General features: G+C 36.9%; 1 protein-coding gene across 5 annotated transcripts in view; it reads left to right on the top strand.

The window, feature by feature from the left end:
* The window catches only part of Ten-a (tenascin accessory), a 163677-nt gene that overhangs the window by 81785 nt on the left and 56628 nt on the right, over positions 1–25264 (top strand). For all 5 annotated transcript variants that reach the window (XM_043210106.2, XM_043210105.2, XM_070283055.1 and 2 more), the window contains 2 exons: positions 14730–15032; positions 23866–23972. In XM_043210106.2, the coding sequence (XP_043066041.2) occupies positions 14730–15032; positions 23866–23972 (410 nt within the window). The remainder of the gene's footprint in view (positions 1–14729; positions 15033–23865; positions 23973–25264) is intronic.

Raw genomic sequence — 25264 nt, 5'->3', positions numbered from 1 at the left:
GCTCTTGCTCTTGCTCTTGCCTTTCTCCAGCCTTTCACCTTTCGTGAATCCTGAGAGCTCTTTTCTTTCATTTCCTCTCGAATAAAAGGCCAACGATGGCGCGGGGCTGGCAATATTAACTGAAGACGACTGGGAAATACTCTTGAAAGAGGGGATATTCATAACCCGTACTTGGGAGAGTCTATCTTTCGCTTTTTTAAGATTTAGATGGTCTTAAGGTTTAATATAAATACTATATAATTTCAATAATACTATAATCATTTAATATTATTTCTATTAAACCGAAATTAAGACTTAATTAACCCTATAGTCCAAAAAATGCCAGGAATACATACATAGTTTCCTTTCCTTAGAACTCCTAGATAGATTTCTCGTCTATTAGTCCTCTAAAATATATAATACGTTATTATACATATTACATACTCCCACTTTACTATAATACCAATTAAAATAATACTATAATCTTTAAAATTTTTTAAAGGTAAAAATAATACAAGTTCTCTTTTAAAAGTCTTCAAGTACCGGGTATTAATAGTTTCTCTCAGCTCCCTTCTCCAATCACTTCCCTAAAACAACTAACCACCATTTGAAGCCCTATTATTCTTTTTCATACCATTCCAGACATAAATATTTAATTATGTAGTAGTACCCCTCCTTGAATAGCAGCCCCTATTCCTGCGCCAATTAGGTTTATTAAATTTTTGGGCTGGTCGGGTAGGGTATTAACCATCTTCCATGTGTTTTGCGGGTTCTGTAAATAATTAATCCAGAAGTGACAGCAATTAAAGGCGCTTTTGAAACTTGCCAAAACTGTAAATATTTAATAAGTGGGTTGTGGGTGGTGTTCTGTTTAAGGTGGTCTGGGGTGGCCCTTGTCAAACAAAGCGGCGTGCGGCATTTGCTGATAATGACGTCGTGGCGTCTCCACTTTCCACTCTTTTCCGCTGCTGGTGTGCCATCGTGAAATTATCAACTCAACGGCTCTAGACCAAAAAAACCAAAAAAAAAAAAGGGACAAACCCGTCTGCGACCCGGGCTTGAAAATCGACCCTTAATAATATTAATTCCGCCGTCATAACAAAAATTTAGCATGGCCTGGCAACTCTGCCAGCTCAACATCTCCCAGTTGGATGGAAAAATTACAAAAAAAAAAACTGAAAATGAAAATACATGGCAGGGAAAAATTCTTTGATCATTGGCAGTCGCCGCTTTTGCTTTTTCTGTTTCTGCTCCAGCCACGCCCACCCCCGCCCACTAGCGGCAGACGCTGTTCGCTGCTCCCTCGGGGTGTTATTAGTCGCTTCAGCAGCCCCCGGGGGCCAGTGGAGGGTTAAGGCGCACAAGCGAGGCGGCGGCGGCGGCAACGGCGGCGGAGGTGGAGGCGCCGGTTTTGCAGAAGGAAAAAGGGGGTTTCGGTTTCGTTTTTATTCTGCAGAATCATCTGCCATGAGAGCGCGTAACTGATACAGCGGTTACCGTTAGGAAAAGCGAACACCATGCCCAGGCCTTGTCCTGTCACTGCCCCATGCCACATGCCTCATGCCACATGCCCACTGCCAATGGCCTTTTCTTCCCCTCAAGTTTTTGCCATTTTTAGATCGTTTACCTTTTGCTTAAATCGGAAAAAACTTCAATTTAAATGGGGATTTTGGCTAGAGATCTGAGATATGGTTTATATTTGGGTTTTATTCGATTTATATTCTGTATACATTCTATCTTTGGAAGCTATTTAGTTGAATCTATGGATGCTTTATTGATTGTATATTGTATTACCTCTTATATATCATATGATATAGAATACTAATATTACAAACAGACGCCATTATTTATTATATTTGTAACTCTAAAATAATACTTCTTACTATATTCTACTCCCTTCTCTAACTCTAAAATAACTCTAAAATATTTTTAATTCTAAGACCCAGCCTATAGCACCTTAGGGTATTAAATCTATTAAATATTTATAATATAGGCTATTATCTCAGTCTCCAACAACCAAAGTTATAGATTTATAAGGTACTAAGTTACTTATGTAGGGATATAACGATGTCCCTGGAGTAAAACACCAACACTTTCCTTATTCTAGTTTATTTATTATTCTTGACTAGATCCGCTTCGGATCGCTGCTGGTGTTCGACTGACTCCGCTCTCAACTCGTGATCAGCATCAACCCTCATTGCTCGCTGAAAGAGCAATGAGAGCGATGAGAGCACCAGAGAGAGAGAGCCAGAACCGACAACCGCCAACGACACCGACTTACACTAACAGTTTACAGTTATACAATACACTTATAGCTAATATATATATACCCTAAGTAGCAATCCTGCTACAATTCGGCCGTCCTGACATTTAAAGATCCCCTGATCTTGTGATATTTTACAATTGATTCTTACATCTATTTGACTTAGATACTATTAATTATTTATTTACAAAAGTTTACATAATATTTGAGCTTTATCTTCGTTTACCTATCCAATGTTTAATGTTCTGACTACTCCAAACACCTTGATATGGAATACGTGACAATTGAAAACCTTCAACATCTTTAATTAAATACCTGTCATTGCCTAAAATTTTGTCTATTACAAATGGACCCTTATGTTTGGGTATTAATTTTCTTGCAACGCCTACAGTACAATCAAAATTCTTAACCACGATATAATCTCCTACCTTGTATTTTGAACTCGCTTTCCTTTTTTCATTGTAATTTCTTTCATTGTTTTTCTGCAACTTTGTTTGACACTCTGTTCCTTTTTTCCTAATTTCGTCTAAATTCCTAACATTATCAGTATTATCTAATTCTTCTAACTTTTGCCTTAATTCATCTATAATTTTTCCTTTTTGTGCAATTCCAAATAACATTTTGCTCGGCATTTGCTCAATGCTTCTCTGCTTTGTATTGTTCAATGAAAACTCAACATCCTCAATAACTGTATCCCAATGCAATCCCTTTTCTGAGTCTGCCAATTTCGCTATCATCGGTCCTAATATTCGATTAATTCTTTCCACCTGCCCATTAGCTTGAGGTGACCCTGTTGCTATTTTTACGTGCTTAACATTATATTCTTCGAGAAATTTTTGAAAATCCTCAGATGTGAAACAACTGCCCCTATCCGAGACGATACACGTCGGTCTACTATATGATCTAAAATAATCTTTCAATGCTATAATAACTTCCTTTGTATTTGTTGTTTTTGTTGCATATAACCTAACATATTTTGTAAACCCGTCTATGACGACAAAAAGATGTTTATTTGCCCTTCCCTTATCCACTGGCCCGTAGTGATCAATATGTATGATCTCAAATGGTACATTCCCTTTCGGAATGCTGTGTAATAATCCTTCTCCTTTTCCTGACTTTGGTGAAAACGCTACACACCTCAAACAATTATCAATATGCCTAACAACTTTCTCTTTCATATTTGCAAACCAATACGTCCTAACAATTGCATCCATAACCTTATCTCTACCTAAGTGACCTAACTCATTGTGATATTTATACAGTATCTTGTCTTCCATTTCTTCTGGAACATAAAACAACAATTTTCCATCATTTGCTTTCCTATACACTACTCCATTTCTCATCTCAAACATTTTGTCATCTTCTTTTTCTAACCTCATTCTAATTTTCTTTAACTTTTCATCTTTCGCTTGGCATATAACTAAATTGTCTTCAAAATTCACCGTTTCTACTACACATATGTTCGTATTCCTACTTAAGGCATCTACATGTTGCATAAGCTTTCCTGCCTTATGAACTAACTCAAAATCATATTCAAGTAACTCTAAAGCCCACCTCGCAATGCGAGGGTTAAGTTCTATTCTGTTTAACGTCAATGTCAATGAATTACAATCAGTAACAATTCTAAACCGCCTACCTTGCACATAAATTCGGAACCTTCGTAGAGCATAAATAATGGCTAACGTTTCAAGTTCAAAGCTATGATATTTTGCTTCATCCTTCGTTGTAGCTTTAGAAAAATAAAATATAGGATGCAATTTCTTATCCTCTTTCCTCTGTAATAGTACTGCACCAAAACCATATGCACTTGCGTCTGTATGTAGTTCTACTTCATCCTTATAATAATATAAACCTAATACCGGTGCTTCTATGAGTTTCTTCTTTAGCATTTCAAAACAATCTAACTCTTTTTCTTCAAACACGAATTCGCAATCTTTTTTCAACAAATCATATAATGGTTTTGCAATCCTCGAAAAATCCTTTATGAATCTTCTAAAATATGAACACAATCCTAAAAAGCTTCTAACTCCATGCACTTTATTGGGGACTGGAAAATCTCTGATGGCTTCAATTCCTTTATCGTTTGCTTGTATTCCTTTGCTCGACACCAAAAACCCTAAGTACTGAACACTCGCTTGTAAAAACTCACATTTATCCATTCTTAGTTCTAATTTGTTCCTTGCTAATCTTTCGAAAACTTCTTTTAGTACACTCAAATGCTCTTCAATTTCTTTACTTGCGATCATAATATCGTCCATGTATATAACCACTTTTCCTTCTCTTATCATGTCTGCAAAAATCTTATTGATAAATCTTTGAAACACCGCCGGTGCGTTTTTTAGGCCCATTGGCATCCGCATAAATTCGAACTGTCCTAACGGCGTCATAAATGAAGTATATTTAATTGATTCGTTCTCAACAAATACATGAAAGTATCCATGTTTAAGGTCTAATTTCGAAAATATTGTCTTATTTACTAATGTGTCCAATAAATCATCAATTAAAGGTAGTGGATAATTATCTTTAATCATTGTCTTATTAAGCTTTCTGTAATCCACACATAATCGCAAATCACCTGTTTTTTTCTTGACTAACACTATTGGAGATGCATATTCTGATTCGCTCGGCCTAATAATTCCCTCTTTTAAATACTCGTCTAATATGCTCTGTAACTTTTCTCTCTCTGTATACGCTAACCGTCTCGGAGAACTACTAAAAGGTTTCGAGTCCTCCAACCTCAGCTTTATTTCACACTTAACCTCTGGTTCCCTTGGCCTTTGTTTATTGACATAAAAATTTTCTATAATTTTAATAAATTGCTGTCTAACCTTATACTCAACTTGTTCACCAATTTTGTATTCTACCGATTCATCTTCAATATTAATATTCATCAATTCTTTTTCCACTTCATTTATGTCGAATTTCGTTGCTTCTTGTAACCTAATTGCATTTCTAATCTTTTGTTTAACATTAACATCACTAACTATTTGCTCTTCATCACTAACATCATAACTGTCTTTAACATTTTCTAAATTTTCTACCGTAACCATCTTCAAGGTGTCAAGGTTCAGATTCAAATCACATGCTTCCATAAAATCTCTTCCCAGAACTACATCATGACTCATAGATTTGTTTGCCACAACAACTAAATGAAAATGTACTTTATTAAATTTTTTCTTTATATAACATAATATTCTGCCATAAGTTTTCAAATAACTTTCATTTATTCCATGATATGAACTTAAAACTGGCATTTTACAAATATTTTCTGGTACTTTAGATATTTTGATAAACGAAATTGGGCTCCCTGTATCTATGAGGCATTGTGTAATTAGTCTGGTGTTAGTGTTATTCTTAAAGTAAATTTCAAAATACCTTACATAAATGCTCTTGACCTCGCTCTTAACTTTGTTCTTTAGGCACTTCGCCACAAAATGTCCCATCTCGCCACACGCATAGCACGATCCTTTCTCTCGTCTTGGCTTCCTGCACTCCTTCGCCCAATGTCCTTTAGCATTGCAATTATAGCAACGCGTGTCCTTGCTGTCCTTCTCGTTCTTGTTCTTTGTTGCATCCTTTTTGTCGCCATTATATTTAGGCAACTTCACCTCCGCAAATGCACGTTTGATGTGTGCAATATTTTCAAAGCACTGAATATGTGCCTGATTTTGAAGCCCTTGATTAGGGATTCCTTCAATGATACGACTTATCATCTCCTCTGTATCTATGTCGATTCTCTGGCCAAGCATCACTTTATCGTCCACGTAACTTCCAAAACTTTCACCGGAACTCCATTTCCGGTTCTCGAATTGACGCCTTGCTTCTAACCTTGAAACTTTGTCCGAAAACATTGAAATTAGCTCACCGGTTAACTCATCCAGCTGTAGCATGATGCGGTCAGGGTTCGCATGTAGCCACACGTTTGCCTTTCCTTTGATTTTACTAATCATCAGCATTTTAATGTATTTTCCACTAACTCCATAAATGCTTGCAATATTTTTCATTTGCGTAATCCATTTTCGTGCGCAAGTTTTGCCCGAAAAATCACTCACAACTTGTGTTGCCATGCCCAATGCAATGTCGATGCTTGGGTTGTGAAATTCCAAAAACTCCGACTTTGCAACGTTGCCTCTTTTCACTTCTTCAGTGGCGCCTTCTTTTGCGCCGCTTCTGCCGGTTTCATTCCTGTCATTGCGTGCATGATCTCCATCTTTGTCTTCTCCCTCGCCGCCGTCGCTGTTGTTGTTTTCGTCGCCGTCGTGATCGTTGTTTCTGCCGCCATCGCTGTTGTTGTTTTCGCCGCCGTCGTGGTCATTGTTTCTGCCGCCATCGTTGCTGCTGTTTTCGCCGCCGTCTTTGCTGCTGCTCTCGCCTCCATTTTTGCTGTTTCTTCTGTCTCCGTCCTTTCCGCTTTGATCGCCGCCAACTTTACTCTTATTTTTATCGCCATCTTTTCCTTTAGTTCCACCTTCGTGTTTGTCGTTTCCTTCGCCTCTGACTTTTTCGTTTTCTTGGACTCCAGCTTTGTCGTTGTTGTTGCCTCTGTCTTCGTCGCCATTATCGTTGTCATTTTCTTGGCTTTCTAATTCCAGATCCTCTTCATATTCGTCTTTATCGTTGTTTCCATCGCCGTCTTCGTCTTGATTCCTAATTGCTTCCAGATAATTACGCGTTTCCGTTGACATTTTATCCAAACGTAATATTAATTCGCTCTTCGTTCCCGTTGTTGGTAGCCGTAACGCACTTAACCACCGTTTTAATTGCGCAATTGATGCGTTGCTAACATCCATTTTGATTATAATTAATTGTCATTAATTGTTTATTTGGCACGAGATCGGCCCACTTCTGATTTTGTAGGGATATAACGATGTCCCTGGAGTAAAACACCAACACTTTCCTTATTCTAGTTTATTTATTATTCTTGACTAGATCCGCTTCGGATCGCTGCTGGTGTTCGACTGACTCCGCTCTCAACTCGTGATCAGCATCAACCCTCATTGCTCGCTGAAAGAGCAATGAGAGCGATGAGAGCACCAGAGAGAGAGAGCCAGAACCGACAACCGCCAACGACACCGACTTACACTAACAGTTTACAGTTATACAATACACTTATAGCTAATATATATATACCCTAAGTAGCAATCCTGCTACACTTATTAACTTATTCACTTATTTATGTTATTGATAACCTCTTATATAAAAGCTAGCTATTATAGCTATTATATTTATCTATCTATTATTGAAGTAAAAGATACTTTCCTCAAAATCTATATTTTAGGTTTTAACCCCCAAACCCCTATTTAAAACCCAACCTCCTCTCTTCCCCAAGAGTCCTCCATAATTATCACTTAAAGTCCTGTAAATAAAAGTAACTTGTTTCAGTTTGGCATTTATTTTTTCTAATAATTCCCCTTGGGCCCCCCCAGCCACCCCACCCCAGATTTTCTACCAAAAATGCATTCAAGCGTAAGGTTCGTTCTTGTGCAAAAAATAGAAAAAAAATAAAAATGAGTATAAATAAATGCAAAAAAAAAAAAGAAAAGAGAGAATGAAGGAAAATGGAAATAAATCGTGTATAAAAAATGGTTCAAGGGGTTGCTGCAGTTCTGTTTGACAGCGTTTGGCTAAAATGCTACCCCCTATCTGGTATTTTGTTTCGCTTGTTGCTCTTACGCTCAATAAAAATTGCTCATACGCCGTGTGTGTTGGGAGGGGGCTTCCCCTGCGGGCGTGATTACCTGCCCTGCCCCCTCTGCCTGCTGGTCCTATCCAACCTTCCTTCCTACTGGCTCGTCCTGGCTGGCTCTTCTTGTGTCCGTCCTGCCATGAGAGAGCGGCAAAAGAAAATTTAATAAAAGCGCAAATTAATTTTGCGTACAACCCTCAATGTTTCTCCCTCCACTTTTCTTACTTTCTCCGCTTTCCACTTCTTGTTTTCTCTCCTCCTCTCTCTCCTATTTTTGTTGTAGTTAGATACAAGTTTTGTTGTTGTTTTGGGATTCGAGTCGTGCTCGTGTTCAACGTAAAAGTTTTCTTTTTTTTTTTTCTTTTTCCACGCCAAGCTTTTCTTTTATTTTTTTTTTTTGTTTTCGGCGCTGGCGCTTAATTTATGGTCTCTGGGGCGCTGTCTACAGATTTATGCATAATTTGTAAATGAAAGTCAGAAACTAATTAAATTGATTTGCCCCTCGCCTCCCCCAAGAAGGTCCTTTGCCTCTCGGACCACGTCTCTTCAGAAACTTTCTTTGTCTGCTTTTCCTTTGTTTTGTTTTTCGGAGAGAGAGAGAGAGAGAGAGAGGAGAGAGAGGAGAGAGAGGGAGAGTGACGGTCAAAAGGATAACATTTTCCGGGAGGTGAGCTTATATTTTTTAGAAATCCCTCTCGGAGGTCTCCTCAAGTGCCGAAAGTTGTCTAGCGGAAGGAATAGTTTCACAAAAAAAAAGGATAAAGCGAAAAAAAGGATAATATTGATATTAAAAAACATTTTTAATATCAAAGTTTTCAACTAAAAAAAAAGGGGTTTCAGGCTTAAAGGGTGGCTTATGATAAACAAAAATACCCTTAAAATAATAAATATTTAATAACTAATAGTTACTAAAATAATTTTTTAAAAATATCTACAACTTTTTGATAATTAATTATTTTTATTTATTTTTTTTTTTAACTTTAAAAGCAAGGCTTTTTGTTTAGGGTTGTAGAGAGTTCTGGCTGCTAAATAAATTTGATAAATTCCCAGGACTTCCTGTAGCCTGTAGGCTAGCCTCTCACCACTCTACCCTCCCCTGGTTATCCTTTTTCCCCTCCATTTTCCGACCAGATCGAGCCTGGAGGCCATTGAAGCATTTTGTCCAAAACTTTTCAATGAAGGAAGGCACTATACCATACTCCTCCCCCCTCTGTCCAGATCTGGAAGTGGAACAAAACTATGAATTTAGTTGTTCCTGGCATTGTTGGGTTAAATCGCCCCCGCCCCGCTCCTCACCCCTCCCGCACGTCCCTTTCCGGTTAGTTCGTGGCTTCAACGGATTCGTGCCTCACAAAGCGAAAACTAACAGAACGCCCACGAAAAACGTGATTTTCGCCAAAATTTCACACACACATATATAGAGAAGAAAGGAGGGAAAGAGATGCACATAATAGGTCCCTCTCATAAAGGGGGGGGAGGCAAAAGATAAATCCAAACAAAATTACACGCTGGGTATGAAACGCTGGAAACGTGCTAGAAAAATGAAGCGCGAAATCAATAATAACACACCGAAAAAAGGGACAGAGACAGCAATGTTTGTAGCAGACAGAGAGGGCTACAGAACGTGCGAAAGAGAGGGGGTGAGAGCTAAATAGGTGAACAACAAACTTTGTGCCGCAAAGGGCTACGTGCAACATTAACATCTGCAACCAAATCGGAGCAATTGCAATTCCATTGTCCTGTCACGCATTCGGAAAGTGGCAAGATTGCTGAAGGAAACCCAACCATGGAGCCCAACTCTGGCATGGAGTGCCAGAGTGTCGAGTAATTGTCGCAGATAATTGATTAGTTGCAGGGCAACTAATAGATGGGGTTTACTTGGAGACTAGAGCAAGAAATCTACAGAAAATTGTTAAAAATATTAACAAAAAAATAATAATAATTAATCTACAACATTTTTAAAGGTTTTATTCCAAAGAATCGGATGGGAATTGATAAAGATATATGTAGATGTCTCTAGGGGGCTATATTCTTACTTTCTTGCATTCTTTGAATTTTCAAAAAGGTTCGTTTAGCAAAAAGTATCTCAAAATTATTCCAAAAATATTGGTTTTTTAGATTTGAACCAAGATTTGTAGAAAATCTATCTTTTCTATCTATTTAATCTATCAAATCTTTTAAGTCATTTCTCTTAAAATTCTTTTAAATTCTAGCAAAAATATAGATCTTCTCTCGGGGTCTCATATTTCAAGTATTTTCAGAATTTTTAAAGAAAGTGCTTACTTGAAAGTGACTCTTTAATGCCACCGAAAATTAAAAGAAAATATTTTTAAAATTTGTTTTTCTAGATTTTGTTAGAAACGTCAATACAATATTGATTTAGGAATCGTTTGATATACTCTTCTTAAGAATCGGATAGTTATAGACAAAGATGTAGTCATTGCTGTGGAACATATGATAATTTTTCCTTTTTCAAAATAAACCCCATCAAGTTACCTAAAAGTATTCCCTAAAATTTGATTGGAAAACTGCAATCTTGCAACTAGATATGGCAACTAGCTCCTCCGCTGTGTGCTTGGATTTATGTCCTTTTTGTCGCAGAAACTATCACCATATCTCGCTTGTTTTCCCAGTGGACAATGCAAAAATTGTATTTATTATCACAAAGCGGAATAAACAGAAACGGGAAAAAGCTGAACAAAAAAAAATCAGAAAAAATATATATACATATATATATATATAGTATATGTATGGATATGGAAAGGCGAGAGAAACAGAAACAGAAACTGAATTTAATAAAAGGAAAACTTTTTGCAGCTGCTGCTGTTGTTGATTGCAAATGAAATGAATATTATTTGATTGAATAACAAGAGCGTCGGGCAAAAAATAATTGCTGGCAATCTTTGTTATGCGTTGCTTTTAAATCCAAATTAAATTAAACAATCAAACGGGCACACACAAGCCCACACAGGCACACAGTCACACTGGCGCACAGGTCCGAACATGACTACAAACTGCCATTTTGAGTTACAAAATGCGCTCCACTTAAAAGTATGCAATGGTTTTTTTTTTCCTTCTTCTTCTCATATTGCGTGTGCACAACGTTCGTCGTGTGTCATGGTGGGTATAGGGGGGGTGGCAGGGAGCTCCTGTGGCCGGTCAGCGGCAATAATAATGGCTACAATATACGGCCAAGAGTGAAGTGGAGTGGCCAAAAGCCGCTGGAGTGGCTGCCAAATGTATGCACAGGAAGCATTTGTAATGCCCCGCTAGCGACGCGCGGAAGTTGGTTATCCCTCTCTCTCTATCTATCTATCTCTCTCTCTCTCTCTCTGTGTCTGTTGTCCTTCCTTTGGCTGTCTCTGTTGCACTTGTTGGGCCAACTTTAGCCCAGCTGTGCTTCCACTTTGGCGTCTCCTTCTGGTCAAGCCACTGATTTGAATGTTGGCGCCACGAATACAGAGTTACCAGGGGTGTTAAATATTTAAAAAATATTTATTAAAATATTTTTAAGATTTAAGGACTAATATTTAATATGTGAGCTATTTTTTTAACTCAAAATTAAGGCTAGTTAGGCTCTATTTGTAATTTTAAAATATTAATCCAACCTCCCATTAGTTGAAAACATCCATTCTGCCTCTAAATCCAGGGTATCCTCTCCCTTGGAGGCAACAAAACGTTGCGTGTATGTGTTGGATTTGTTGCCAGTGGCATGCCTGGCAGGGGGGCTGCTCCCCGGGTGGAGGTGGAGGTGGAGGAGGAAGCGGCCTTTGGCAGACTGTTTATGGTTTTTGGCTACAACTTAATTTAAATTGTTTAATTCTATTATTGTTGCTAATAAATCACAGGCACAGCTTGCGCTGCTAGCTGGCTGGCTTAGCATTTGCTAAGCTTACACAAACACACAGATACTCCGCACACAGATACTCCACACACAGATACTCACTACTATACATGCAGGCCATGTACATTTGTCTTGTGGGCCAGGCCAGAACCGACCCGCAAGTCTAACCAATCTCCGTGTCTATTTTGCTGAGCACCCGGGGGCGCCATTCATTGTTTTTGGATGCTATACGGATTCTAGATTCTAGATTCTGGAAGGGATTCCCTTTTCCTATAAATTACACCGATCGGCCAGCACATTTTTAAATCTCTGAAAACTTTCGGGATTATAATGCCGCCATCGGCGTCGCACTTGCACTTCATTCGATTGCCCAAAAAAGGGAAAATATTTCAATGGTCAACCAAAAAAAAAAAAAAAAATAGGAAAGAAAAGCCGCACACAACAACCGCATGTCAAATGCAGGCCAGATCGCTGATGGGCGATGGGGGCGTGGCATACGCTTGACCGCTTGACATGGCCATAAATAACAAAGCCAAAATGGCGGCCAAAACGAAAAAGCGAAAAACCCAAAGCAGGCCAAAAGCCCAAAACCCAAAACCAAACCAAACCAAAAAAAAATGCGTTTTTGCGTTGGAAGCCAAGAGATGCGAATAGAGCCAAATGTGATATGTCAAATGCACGCGAATATCCCACTGACGATGAGTTCGGTACAATGACAATGAATCTGAATCTGAATCGGAATCCGAATCTGGACCTGAGCCCGGATCCATAGCCGGAGACAGAGTCCGGTTACGGGTCCGGGTCTGGGTTGGTATAAAAATAAGCATGCTGATGGCCCAGATAAATCCTGGTAGCATTCCAACAAAAAAAAAAGAGTTAAACAGCTTTTGGCGCAACTGTACGCTTCAATTGCAGATTAAAAATGGAAAAGCTAATGACATGACATCCAAAAAAAACTGGGGTTTTTAACTTTCAAAGAGGAAACAGACTTCAAAACAGGGCTTTAGTTGCAGAGCTAATGGGAAAACCCCATTTTCAGGGAACCCGACAGAAAAAAAGGACAAAAAATCTAAAAAATATTTTGTCTCCGGATTTTGATGCAGAATGGTGGAGAATCGATCTAGAAATCGTTTAAGGTACTCCGCTTGAGAATCGGATGAGAATTGGTGAAGATATGGCCATCGAGGTGGGCCCTATAGGGAAAAACCCCATTTTCAAGGGATCCCATCAGGAAAAATGGACAAAAAATCGAAAAAATATTTTGCGTCAGGATTTTGATGCAGAATGGTGGCGAATCGATCCAGAAATCGTTTAAGGTACTCCGCTTGAGAATCGAATTAGGATTGAGGAAGATATAGCCATCCCTGTGGACCCTACAAGGGAAATCACCATTTTCAGTATTGGCTTACAGATCTTTAAACAAAAATACTCCAAATAATGACTCCAAAAAATATCGATATCTTGATGGTTACTTCTTGTTTCTATAGATATTGTGTGGTTTTTGTTATTTAGCTAAATATTTAAGCTAAAACATGTTAAAACATAACTGGTTTAAAATTAAATATTAAATTTCTAAAGTTAAGCTTTAGACTTCATTTGAATGAAGTCATTTGAATTTAAATTATAAATATAGTTTTGTATGGTTGTGTACAAGTTTCCTTCGCTATTAGAGACTTTTGGATTAATTTTTAAACTCTATAATATTTTCTATAATTTTAAAATGAATACTTACCTTTCTTAACAATAAATACTATATTTTAAAGACATCCTTATACCTTTTATTTTATTTAAATTTTAATTATGACTATTTTTTGATGAAAGTTTCTGTAAATTGTTGAATATTCGGATAAAAAGGACAAAGAAATGTTTTCGAGCTGTAATTTGTGTTGCATACTTGCGGGCGGCGCCTGAAAATGGCATCCGCAAAGTGGAAAACGGGAGCGAGCGCGCGCTCGGGAAATGCTCTCCGCATTCTGGATTCTGGGTACTGGGTGCTGCATTCTGCACTTTCCTCCAACAACAATGGCAGTTATCGAGTCGCTGGCAGCAGCGAGGACTGCATTTCCGCTTAATGTTGAGCGATAATAAAACACAAACACAAACAGCAACACAAAAATCCAACAGTCCGGTCCGGGGATAATGAAAACCTACCGAATACAATACAGACACCCAGTCTCTGCTCACATATGCATTGATTTATGTTTTTTAATTTAAAATTTCCGCATCACTTAACCGTTAAAAATAATAATAATAACAATAACAGCGGGCAGAAGCCATCCAGTCAGCCAGCCATCCAGGCAGCTATCCAGTCAGCCGCCTTTTGTCCGCGAGGATGGGATTTAAATATTGTAACGAAAAAGCGACGGGGCCAATGTAGAGCGAAAACTTTTGCACATGTTTTAATTTCCGCATTACAAGCACTGCCAAAGCACTGAAAAAAATAATTAGGGGTATTAGGAATTTATCAAAAAATTATTATTTTTTTAAAAGGATGAGAAGAAAAGCTTTAAAAGGGATATCCCTGCTTATATCTTTGCATTTTGGCTTTTATTTAATTTTAATTTATTATCTTTTTTAATCTTAATTATTTTTCTTAAAATGTATCTTTAATATTTCATACATTTCCTTCGATTTATTGCCTCTTTTTGTGTTAATCTTTATTACTTCCTTTGTAGCTACTAAGAGGCCATAAATTATAGATAGTTTTTAAAAGATATCTATAATATTGAACCCTATAGGAAGGGTTTTCAAGACACAAGACTTCACTTTAAAGTCTTAAACTTGGTATATTCTATGAAATAATAATGTAAGATCTGAATAATATATTCCCCACCATACCTTATACATATATAGAGCCTTTGAAATATTTTTAAAATATTTTCCCATGTGCAGCTATGCTTTTTCTTCCCTCTGACTGACCACAACTTTCTTTCTTTTCTTCTTTTCTTCCGCAACAGGCTCGGCGGCCACCCCCAACAGATGCCCCAAAGTATGTCAACTGGCAGCAACACAATCGGCCATGGCGGCATCGATCGCGGAGGCGTCGGCCTGCCCATGGGCGCTGGCACAATGCCGGGAGGCGTAGGCGGAGGACCGCCAGTGGGCGGAGGGCCGCAAGTTGGACCGCCGGGAGGCGTTGGCGGCGGCAACGGTGGCAACTGCCAGATAAGCGGCTCCCAGCCGCTGGTAATGCCCGGATTCCCGTTGCGTAATTCGCACTCGGCCCACGCACCGCACTATTCGCCATATTCGCCATCCAGGTGAGTTTTTCATACTATATATAGCTATAGCTGCCGATAACTGGGGCTCCTTGACCCGCCATAGCCGCGGGCTGAATGGGTGAATGGGCGTTAAATTGCCTGCGAACCGGCAGGGAACTGGCAGCGGGTTGACTTCCACTCAACTGATTTTCTGTTTCGGCTTCAAAGAGGATTTCGAGCGTTGGATGTAAAAAGTGTATATATTTATATATAGCAGCGTGTGTGTAGTTTTTCAGATGGCTTGTCTTTGGTTGAGACTGCTTTTTGGGGGTGTATGTGGAGAGGGAAGGGGATTTTAGGGTTTGAGAGAGAAAACCTCACTATCTAATACCCGGTACTATGGTTTAAAGTCTAAGGAATAGAAACTATAGTTTTTAACTATGTAATAGCCGGTACTTTAAGAGCTGAGCGATATATTGTACTATATACATATATTCTTTACTTCATAATACGGGATACTATCGGCTAACCTCTAATAAGTACCGGGTATGAATACTATTCCGATACATTTTGTTTCCAAGACATGTTTTTTTCCTGCTTTGTAATATTTTTTATTTATTTCCAAGGAGAAAGGCCTCCAAAGGGTTCCTATACCAGAAGATAGAAGAAACTCCATTTCTTAACTATATGATACCCAATACTATCGCTTAAACCCCACAAGTACCGGGTGTATACATTTTCTATTATATCTAATAGAAAATTATCCTTTCTAATCCAATTATATCTTTCTATTATATCTATCCTATACTATCTCCTAACCCCTACAAGTACCGGGTATGAATACACTTCAGAGTACAAGCCTCATTCCAACTTTATACTCAAACCGACAGCCCTCTTTCACTTTCAATCTTGGCTTGGCGCTTTGCTTTTCTTCTGCCACAAAATATCTTGAAGCTTGAAGGATTTCCTAGTTAGTCCTGAGACTCCTTTAAGAGCTCTCTCCCCGCAGGGCTTTTGCTTTTCGCCGAAACTTCAGAGTTGAATCACCTTTGAAGGCTTCTGCTCGAAGGCTCCTGCTCCCTTCATGCCGCCTTGGCTCGGACACTTTCGAGTCTAACCCAATTCTGGCCAAGTTTCGAAAGTTGCCAACTCAAGAATTGTTAATTCTCTTTAAGCCACGGGTCTACCTCCCTTCCTTACCTCCCCCGAATCTTCTCCTCGAGCTCGTCCTCCTTTGTAGCATTTCGTTCAACTTTTACGCAATTAGAGGCGACCACGCCGAAAGACTTGACAGCCCGGCCTGCGGCGGCTTAGACTTGTTGGCTGTATGTGTGATTAACACCCTTTTTCGGGGGCAGGGCTCCTTTGTGGGAGGGAGGAGTGCTCCAGTAACAGTCCTGGTCTTTGTCCTGGTCTTGTGCATCATTTTGCATGCGTTGCCATTTTCGGTCGGGGGCTTTATTAAAAAAGTTGCCAGCTGTTGTCAGCAGTTGACAAACTCATTGGCGTACACTGAGAGTTCTTTTGAGGCTATACGTTCTATAAAGAATTGTTAGAAGGAAGCTCTGACATAATTTCTCTGAGTGCATAGTCCCTGGGTATGTGTTTCTGTTTGGCTGGCTGGTTTTTGTGGTCCTTGTGATATGTCAAGCATCTAAAGCCGCAGGACACAGGGATTCACCAGCAGACCTCTCTTTCTCTTTCTCATTCTCTGTTAATTACAAATGCATTTCTCTATATACACATAGCATCTATATATATATATAATTAAATGTTTGCACCATAAGTTTTCAATAAAAAAAATTATCTTTATTTTTCTTATGTCCAACTGGTTACAAATATTCTTTATTTGAAGAACACCAACCTACTACTTGTAGATCTTAAACTGAACTTCACTCCTAACTCTGACTTCTTTTACGATCAAACCTCGGTTTTGGAGCTTTCGAGCTTTACTTGAGTGTGTTTATTCTAATTGAGTGTGTTTTATTGTTTAGGCTGAGAACTTTCCCGATTGGACTTTGGATTCTTGCTTTTGAATTTGTTTTTGTCTTTGGTCCCGAAATTTGAGTTTTACGATTGGGTTTGGGGATCTGAATTATGGGAACGTGCTGAATGCATGTTTCCCTCGGTCTGTTTAGTCTGAGGATTTTTGTTTATAAGTACTTTTCCATCCTCAATTATGTTTAGGTCTGATTTGGGCTAGGATCATGTTCGGTGCATTTGCCTATTTGAATCTAAGTCTCAAGGGTAAGTTCTGACAAATACTTAATGTGTATGTGTGAGTGTGTGGGTGTGTGGACATTTACATAGTTTATGTATAATGCTATGGATATGTCACTCCCCCAACCTTTGAATTTGGCCTGTCCTCAGGTCGATAGATTTGGGTATAACATGAGATGCTCTCCTATGTTCATATTAGGTTGATCGTTTACAATTTCTGGAATCTTTGGTGTTTCTTCCTTTGGTTTTACATATTTTACAATTAGTTTCTTCGGTAAACTTTTGAACTTATAGAATAGATACAAAGATAAACTTATAATTGTAATTATAAAAGTAGTTGTTGTTATTATTTGGAATACATTATAATATTTTGTGTGTGTTTTTATAATTTCTTTTGTTTGGATATATGCTAGCGGTTCTAGTTTTGTTACATTATTACTGACATAAACTGTTTGGGTGTAATCTGCCATTGTATTTGAAAGGATAAATTCATTCAATTGAACCGAACAATTAAGGATTTTGATAAGGTTACTTCCGCTTATAGAAATTTCTTTATTAATGCAATTTTGATTTAAAAATGTTTTAGGGATGTTCCATGTCAATAAAATATTTGGTTCAATATAATCAATTTGAAAATTTTTATGAGTTTTAGTGTATTTACAACCTGTATTTTCTTGTTTAATTATTCCATTTATACATTCGTCAAATACAATCTTTCCTGTTTCTTTATCAAATACTTTTTCATCATGTAGGAAATACTTATTGATCGTGTTCTCTGTTAGTATGTTATTGTCTTCATCTGGGTAGGGAATAATTTCGAAAACAGGGGCTTTAAATATTTCGGTAGGAATGTGGGACATAATCAGAATTTCATTTGTATTAGTTTTGAGCCAAGTGGAAGTTTTGATTTTAAGCAATTTCTCGGAATTCACCTGTTTTAAATTATCATGTTTTAAAAGTTTGGGGTTAAAAATTCCAAGTCTAGTTAGTTGCATTCCTAACTCAATGTCTTCTATGTATTCTGTGAAGTGTTGTAGATTAAATATTAGGACGTTAGCCTGTTGCTCTTTCTCTTCCTCGTCTCTAAATTTGTTGATTAAATCTAATCCATTGTTTACGACATCAATAATCTTATTCAAATCATTACTTTGAATACTATTCTCAGTTAGTGTATCGATTTTCTGTTCTAACTCTTCTTTATCATCCTGATCCAATGTTCCAAATAAGTATTTGTAAGTTGTTCCTACAATGTTTAGCAACCCTCTTTTGCTACGTTTTGCGATTTTAATACCATTAATTTCTCGTTGAAGTTTTCCCACTAAATATTCTATCTGCAATGTTCCTTTGAATTCACATGCTTCTTCTACTAATTTCTCAAAGATTTGTTCTGTTTTCGTAATATTTATGCTTATAAAGTGATTCTCATAATTAGTTGGAATGTCTATCGTGCCTGTTTTAAACATTAAGTATCCATTTTGGGCTTTTATCGGATTTATTTCGATGTTTTGTCCATTCGTCATTTGAATTGAAGTAGTTAATATAATCATAAACATAATAATTTTATAGAGGTTGTTGAATCCATTAGGTTTCTTCTGTTTGTCTGGAATTGTTATATTTACTTTTATTAATTATTTTTTTCTTTTTAAATTTAGATTTATAATGAGTAATTTTCCTGCCTCTATTGGTTTCTTCAAAATGTTTCTCATCAACTTGTCTGATATTTCCTGTCTTTTTAAACGGGTTAGTTGTTTTTGATTTTACTAACGGAGATTGCTTATATTTGGTATCTATTTCATAATCATGTCTGTCTTTATTTAGTTGATTAATCTTATTGATTTTCTTATCCTGTGTATCATAATCGGGTGTTCCTGCATACATGAAAATATCGGCTGGTACTCTGTTTGTAGCATTATGTTTTGTTTTGTGATTATAAATGTAAAGTATTAACTCGAATTTAGTGTACCTATTTTCAATATTTGTCTCACTTCCAATGATTCGTAGTTTTTCATTAACTGTCTTATGGAATCTTTCTACGTCTGATATACCATTCTTACTTGTTGTTACCTGAATTTTTACTCCTTCCGAATCTAACCAGTTGTGTAAAGCTACACACATAAATGCTGAATCCTTATCTACTTTAATTTCTTGTGGTTTTCCCATTTCATTAAATACTTTCATTATTGCTCTTTTCGCTTCTAGCCAATCTTTACTTGTTATTTCTACTAATGAAGCAAATTTTGAATACACGTCAATACAAGATAAAAACTGTTGATTACCTACTATATAAAAATCCATTACGTATTTTTCACGGATGTTTTGTATTTCTGGGGTGGTTTCGAAAGAAAGTTTTGTGTTTCTATGTTCTGTTTTAGATATGTTACAAATTTCGCACTCGTTAATAATGTTCTGGATTAAGTTTTGATGGTCAGGGAAATAGTATTTTTCTTTGAACCAATTAATTGTTTTTTCTATTCCTGGATGTAATAGTTCTTTATGTCTTCCCAATATTTTCTCCTTGAATTCTGCGTATGTCAAGATATCTTCTAATTTAGTTGTGCATCTTACTAATTTTGTTAAATGATTAGAATTGATTATTTCTACGAAAACTTTCTGGAATGTTGGGAAATCTGAGTCATTGTGCATGTAAATAGCGCTTTTCTTTGTACATAAATATTCTTTAATTATTTCTTTTGCCAGGTCTTCAGTCATTTCTTTATAAGTTATTTTGATTTTGATTTTATGAAAATAATGCTGTACGTTCGTTTGGTCTTCATTTCCTTTTATTAATTCGATTTGTCTAGGGAAATAATTGAATGGTCGTTCCGTTATTGGTATGTAATTTTGGTTGTCTTCCTGTGCACTATGTACGGTTGCGCCTACACTTTCGGCTACTTCTCCTAACATATTTTCTTCTATTTTGGTTCGGGATAAAGCGTCCGCTACATAATTTTCTTTTCCGGGTAAATATTTAATTTCGTAATCAAATTCATTTAATTTTATTTTCCATCTCTGTAACTTCATGTTTGGTTCTTTGATATTATTCAGCCAAACAAGAGGTTTATGATCACTGAGTATTTCAAAACGTCTTCCGAATAAGTAAGATCTGAAATATTTCGTTGCCCAAACGATCGCTAACAATTCTTTTTCTATCGTGGCATAATTGATTTCATGTTCGTTTAAAGTTCTGCTTGCATAACATACGGGTTTATGGTTTTGTGATAACACTGCACCGATTGCTATATTACTTGCATCAGTTGTTAAAGAAAATGTTTTACTGAAATCAGGATAAATAAGTATTGGATCTGAAGTAATAAGTACTTTTAATTTTTCGAATGCTTCTATGTAATTTTTACACTTTATATCAATTACTGCTCCTTTTTTTAATTTAACTGTCATTGGTTTTACAATATTAGCGAAATTAGGAATGAATTTGCGATAGAAGCCGCATAGTCCTAAAAATGATTTTATTTGTTTTGGGGTCTTAGGTATTGGAAAGTTAGTTATAGCATTGGTTTTATTAGGATTAGGTTTGATACCACTTGTAGTTACGATATGACCTAAAAATTCTGTTTCCTTTTTCATGAATTCACATTTATCCAATTGTAATTTCAAATTGGCATTCCTTAATTTTCCAAAAACTTTCTTAAGAGACAAAATATGTTCTTCCAATGAAGTGGAGAAAATAATGATGTCATCCAGGTATACTAAACAATCTTTATAGATTAAATCTTCTAAGAGATTGTTCATACATCTTTGGAAAGTTGCAGGGGCGTTTTTAAGACCAAATGGCATACGGGTATATTCATAATGCCCATGTTTAGTTGAAAATGCAGTTTTTGCTATGGAATTTTCATCCATTTGAATTTGGTGGAAGCCTTTGGCTAAATCGAGTGTTGTAAAATATTGGCATTTTCCTAATTTGTCTAGAATTTCATCCATTCTAGGGATCGGAAATTTATCGTTTATTGTGATTTCATTTAAACTCCTATAATCTATTACTAATCTGAATTTTTTCTTTCCTGAAGCATCGCTTTTCTTTGGGACTATCCAGATTGGTGAACAATAAGGAGATTTCGACTTTCGAATTATTCCTTGTTTAATCATCTCAGTAATTTGTGTATTAACTTCTTCGTCAAAAGCTTGCGCATATTTGTATGGCTTTTTATATATCGGGTCTTCGTGTTTTGTTTGTATTGAATGTTTTATTGTACTAGTAAAAGTCAAATTTTCACCTTCCTTGTACTGAATATCTTTGAATTCAAACAAAACCCTTTTTAAATCTTTCTTTTCCTCTTCATTTAAATGTTCGAGACGAAATTCGTTGCATTCTCTAAGTTCGTTGTTTATGGAAAAATTAAATGAGTCATCTTCTGATAGAGGTGGATTAAGGCAATCTTGTGCGGTCTCATCCTTTTCCTCTTTCTTTTCGATTGACTTTGGGCTAAGGCATTTTGGTGCGGTCTTGCCCTTTTTAATTTCTTGTTCGGATGATTTTGAGCTAAGGCATTTTAGTGCGGTCTTGCCCTCTTTATCATCTTCACCATATTCAATGAAAAGTTTTTTGTCTCCTAACGTAATTGATTCATCTTCATAATCTATCTTAGCTTTACTTTCTTTCAAAAAATCTCTGCCTATAAGTATGTCATAATTCTCTGAGAATTTGTGTAAGAAAAATTTTTGTTTTACTGGGCAAATTTTACTGGGATTTAATGTAATGCTTTTAAGTAAGTTAATTGGTCCATTTATTGTATAGACTTTCTGATTTTCGTTAGTTTCTGCAAAATTTCCTGAGTTTTCTCTCATGATGTTAATGGAAGATCCTGTATCGATCATTGCTTTGAGAGTTTTACCTTTGACTACTACTCTGATATAAGGATACTGTTTTCGTTTTCCGAGGCTATTTGCTGAAAATTTACGTCCATTCTACTTTGGGCGCTTTCACTTTCTCTCTGTCTCTTAACAGGTGCATTTGGAGAATTATTAGAAGTTGATGCCTGATAATTCATGGGGTTCTGAGCTCTACCTTGATTTAAATTCCTTCTGAGTTCATGATAGTTGCCTTGGTTTTGGTTTCTGGCAGGTGAATTCGGAATATTTGTTGGATTGCTTGATCCTGGATTATAATTCAAATAATTATTTGAGTTATGTCGGGGATAATGATTTGAATTATTTCTCGAGTAATTTTGATTCTGTCTTGAATTACCCAAATTCCTACGTTGATCATAATACCTGGTTTTATAATTATCGTATGGATCTGAATCCCAATGGCCTAGAGTCATGGCTGCCTCTTTTAAGTTAGTAATAGTTGTAATATCTCTTTTCGATAGTGAATTATACAATCTGTCCGGAAGTTTCTTTTCAATGCAATCCCTGATTGTTTTGTTCAATGAACTTGTATAAATTGTTTTATCTGTCTGATCCATTTCTAAATCTAACTTATTTAAAACTACGGATGACCTGATTTTAAGTTCGTTTATGAACTTACTGATGCTCCCTGGGTAAGGTGTTTGATGTACGTGGCGGATGACATCTTCGTATGGCCTATGGTCCTTGAATGCTTTAATCAGGGCCAGTTTCGTCTGCATCCATGTTGTGGTTTTTTCTTCTGCGATGACTGCTTGTGCTGAGTCAATAATGGTCCTCTCGATGGCCCCGTAGATGATATGGTTTTGCCTCACATCCTGTGTTGGGTATAACTGCAACAGATACTCGACCCGTGTAATGAATCGGCTGAGCTCTATTGGGTTGCCGTCGAAATAAGGCAGTTCCTTGATTTGTCCAATCAATTGATTGAGATGGATCTCGGATAACTGTGGTGTCGCCATTTTTATCGCTTTTGAAGTTTTTGTATTGCAATATTGTCGCACGAAAATTCGTGGAGTTATTGACCGAATTGGATTTTTAATTAATTGTCTTTATATACAGTCGCACTGCACATAAATTCTTTTGCGGATTTCTTTTAGTCACTTTCGCTGATCAGGATAAACTAGTCGTATAGTATTATCCTTCTTTGTTGATCAGTACCGATAACTTGGTGTAAGGACCTTTTTAGAAATCCTACCGACTGCGCCAATTAAATGTTTGCACCATAAGTTTTCAATAAAAAAAATTATCTTTATTTTTCTTATGTCCAACTGGTTACAAATATTCTTTATTTGAAGAACACCAACCTACTACTTGTAGATCTTAAACTGAACTTCACTCCTAACTCTGACTTCTTTTACGATCAAACCTCGGTTTTGGAGCTTTCGAGCTTTACTTGAGTGTGTTTATTCTAATTGAGTGTGTTTTATTGTTTAGGCTGAGAACTTTCCCGATTGGACTTTGGATTCTTGCTTTTGAATTTGTTTTTGTCTTTGGTCCCGAAATTTGAGTTTTACGATTGGGTTTGGGGATCTGAATTATGGGAACGTGCTGAATGCATGTTTCCCTCGGTCTGTTTAGTCTGAGGATTTTTGTTTATAAGTACTTTTCCATCCTCAATTATGTTTAGGTCTGATTTGGGCTAGGATCATGTTCGGTGCATTTGCCTATTTGAATCTAAGTCTCAAGGGTAAGTTCTGACAAATACTTAATGTGTATGTGTGAGTGTGTGGGTGTGTGGACATTTACATAGTTTATGTATAATGCTATGGATATGTCACTATATATATCTACTATTTTTTATTTGCAGGTTTCACATAGATAAACGCTGTCAGCACCGATGTTCCTGGAAATGCTTGAGCATCGCCTTAATACTCGTATCCGTCGTCCTAACCGCCATGTTGGCATACTTTGCAGGTAAGAATCGCACTTGAAACGCAAACGGACATTCTCATAATGCCAACACGAGAGTTAATGAAAAATACACACGCATATGTACACTGCATATACATATTAGAATATAGGTGTATGGGTGTGTGTTTGGGTATGCTGGCAAATATTCGCTCAGTGTACATAAGTGCAAACTACAAACAAGCGATAACAAGGCAAATACATCAAAGTGTTTGCTTTACATTAGCGTTAAATGGTGTTAACTTACACCCACACACTTGCACAGAGCTAAGAAACTCGACACGGAGCGTTGCCCTGGGCAAACATACACAAAAACACACACACACACGGGAGTACACTGAGAGAAATGTTAATTAATTGCCATACATGGCCATGCTTTAGAAGTCAGAACTTGTGTTCTATTGTTGGGCTTCTGAATTGGTGACTTTTGAGGAAGAAAGTTTGCTTCTAGTTTGAAAGCCTTTCTGCTTCTATTTTGTTTAAATACTTATCGATAATTTATCGATGTTTATTATATTCTTTCTTCCAAGTGGGTATCTTTTCTTTATCTTCAATAATTCTTCAAAGAAAACTCTTAAATTTTATTCTAAATACCATAATCATACATAGTGTCTTGGAAGTCACCTTTTTATGCCAATAGTTTGATAACTTACGATAGAACTCCGATAGTATTTCGATAGATTTATAAAAAAAGGTTATAAAAAATGAGGACTTATTTTGTGGACCTTCTGATTGGATGCCTTTTAGGGGAATAATCATCTATTATACTTAACAATCTTCTCTTTAGATGCCATAAGCCTAATCAGTTTTTTAAGAATCAGCTTTTTATAGAAATACTTTGATACCTTTCGATAGAATTTCAATAGATTCCTCGAAAAGTCATTTCATTCGTTTGTTTCCTTGGTGAACCCAATCTAAGTTAATAGTTCGATAACTTTCGATAAAATTATGAACTTTTCTTAATCAGTTCTCTGACCAAGTTCAGGAAGTCCTTTTGCTTGAATCTACTTTGCCCTTAAACCCTTAGACAACATCCAATTTTCTCTCAGTGCTTCACCCATACTGCACCTTCCATATTCGTGGGCTGCCTCAAAATGTTAATTGATAAATGTGGCAACCGACGGCCAGGTCGGGTATCCAGCTCAATTGACAAGCAATTAGAAACCGCAACCAGCGCCGAAGAGGCCAAAGTTCGATGGCATCAACTGGATCCAGGTCCCTGGATCGAGTGTCAGGCCTCGAATGCTAATGAAGTTCATAATTGTTCAATATGTGGCTTGCGTTCTCTTGCGTGGCTC

The sequence above is a fragment of the Drosophila bipectinata genome, chromosome XL (genome assembly GCF_030179905.1).
Source record: "Drosophila bipectinata strain 14024-0381.07 chromosome XL, DbipHiC1v2, whole genome shotgun sequence".
Lineage (NCBI taxonomy): Eukaryota > Metazoa > Arthropoda > Insecta > Diptera > Drosophilidae > Drosophila > Drosophila bipectinata.
The sequence above is the reverse complement of the archived record's forward strand: the minus strand, read 5'-3'. Positions and strand labels throughout refer to the sequence as shown.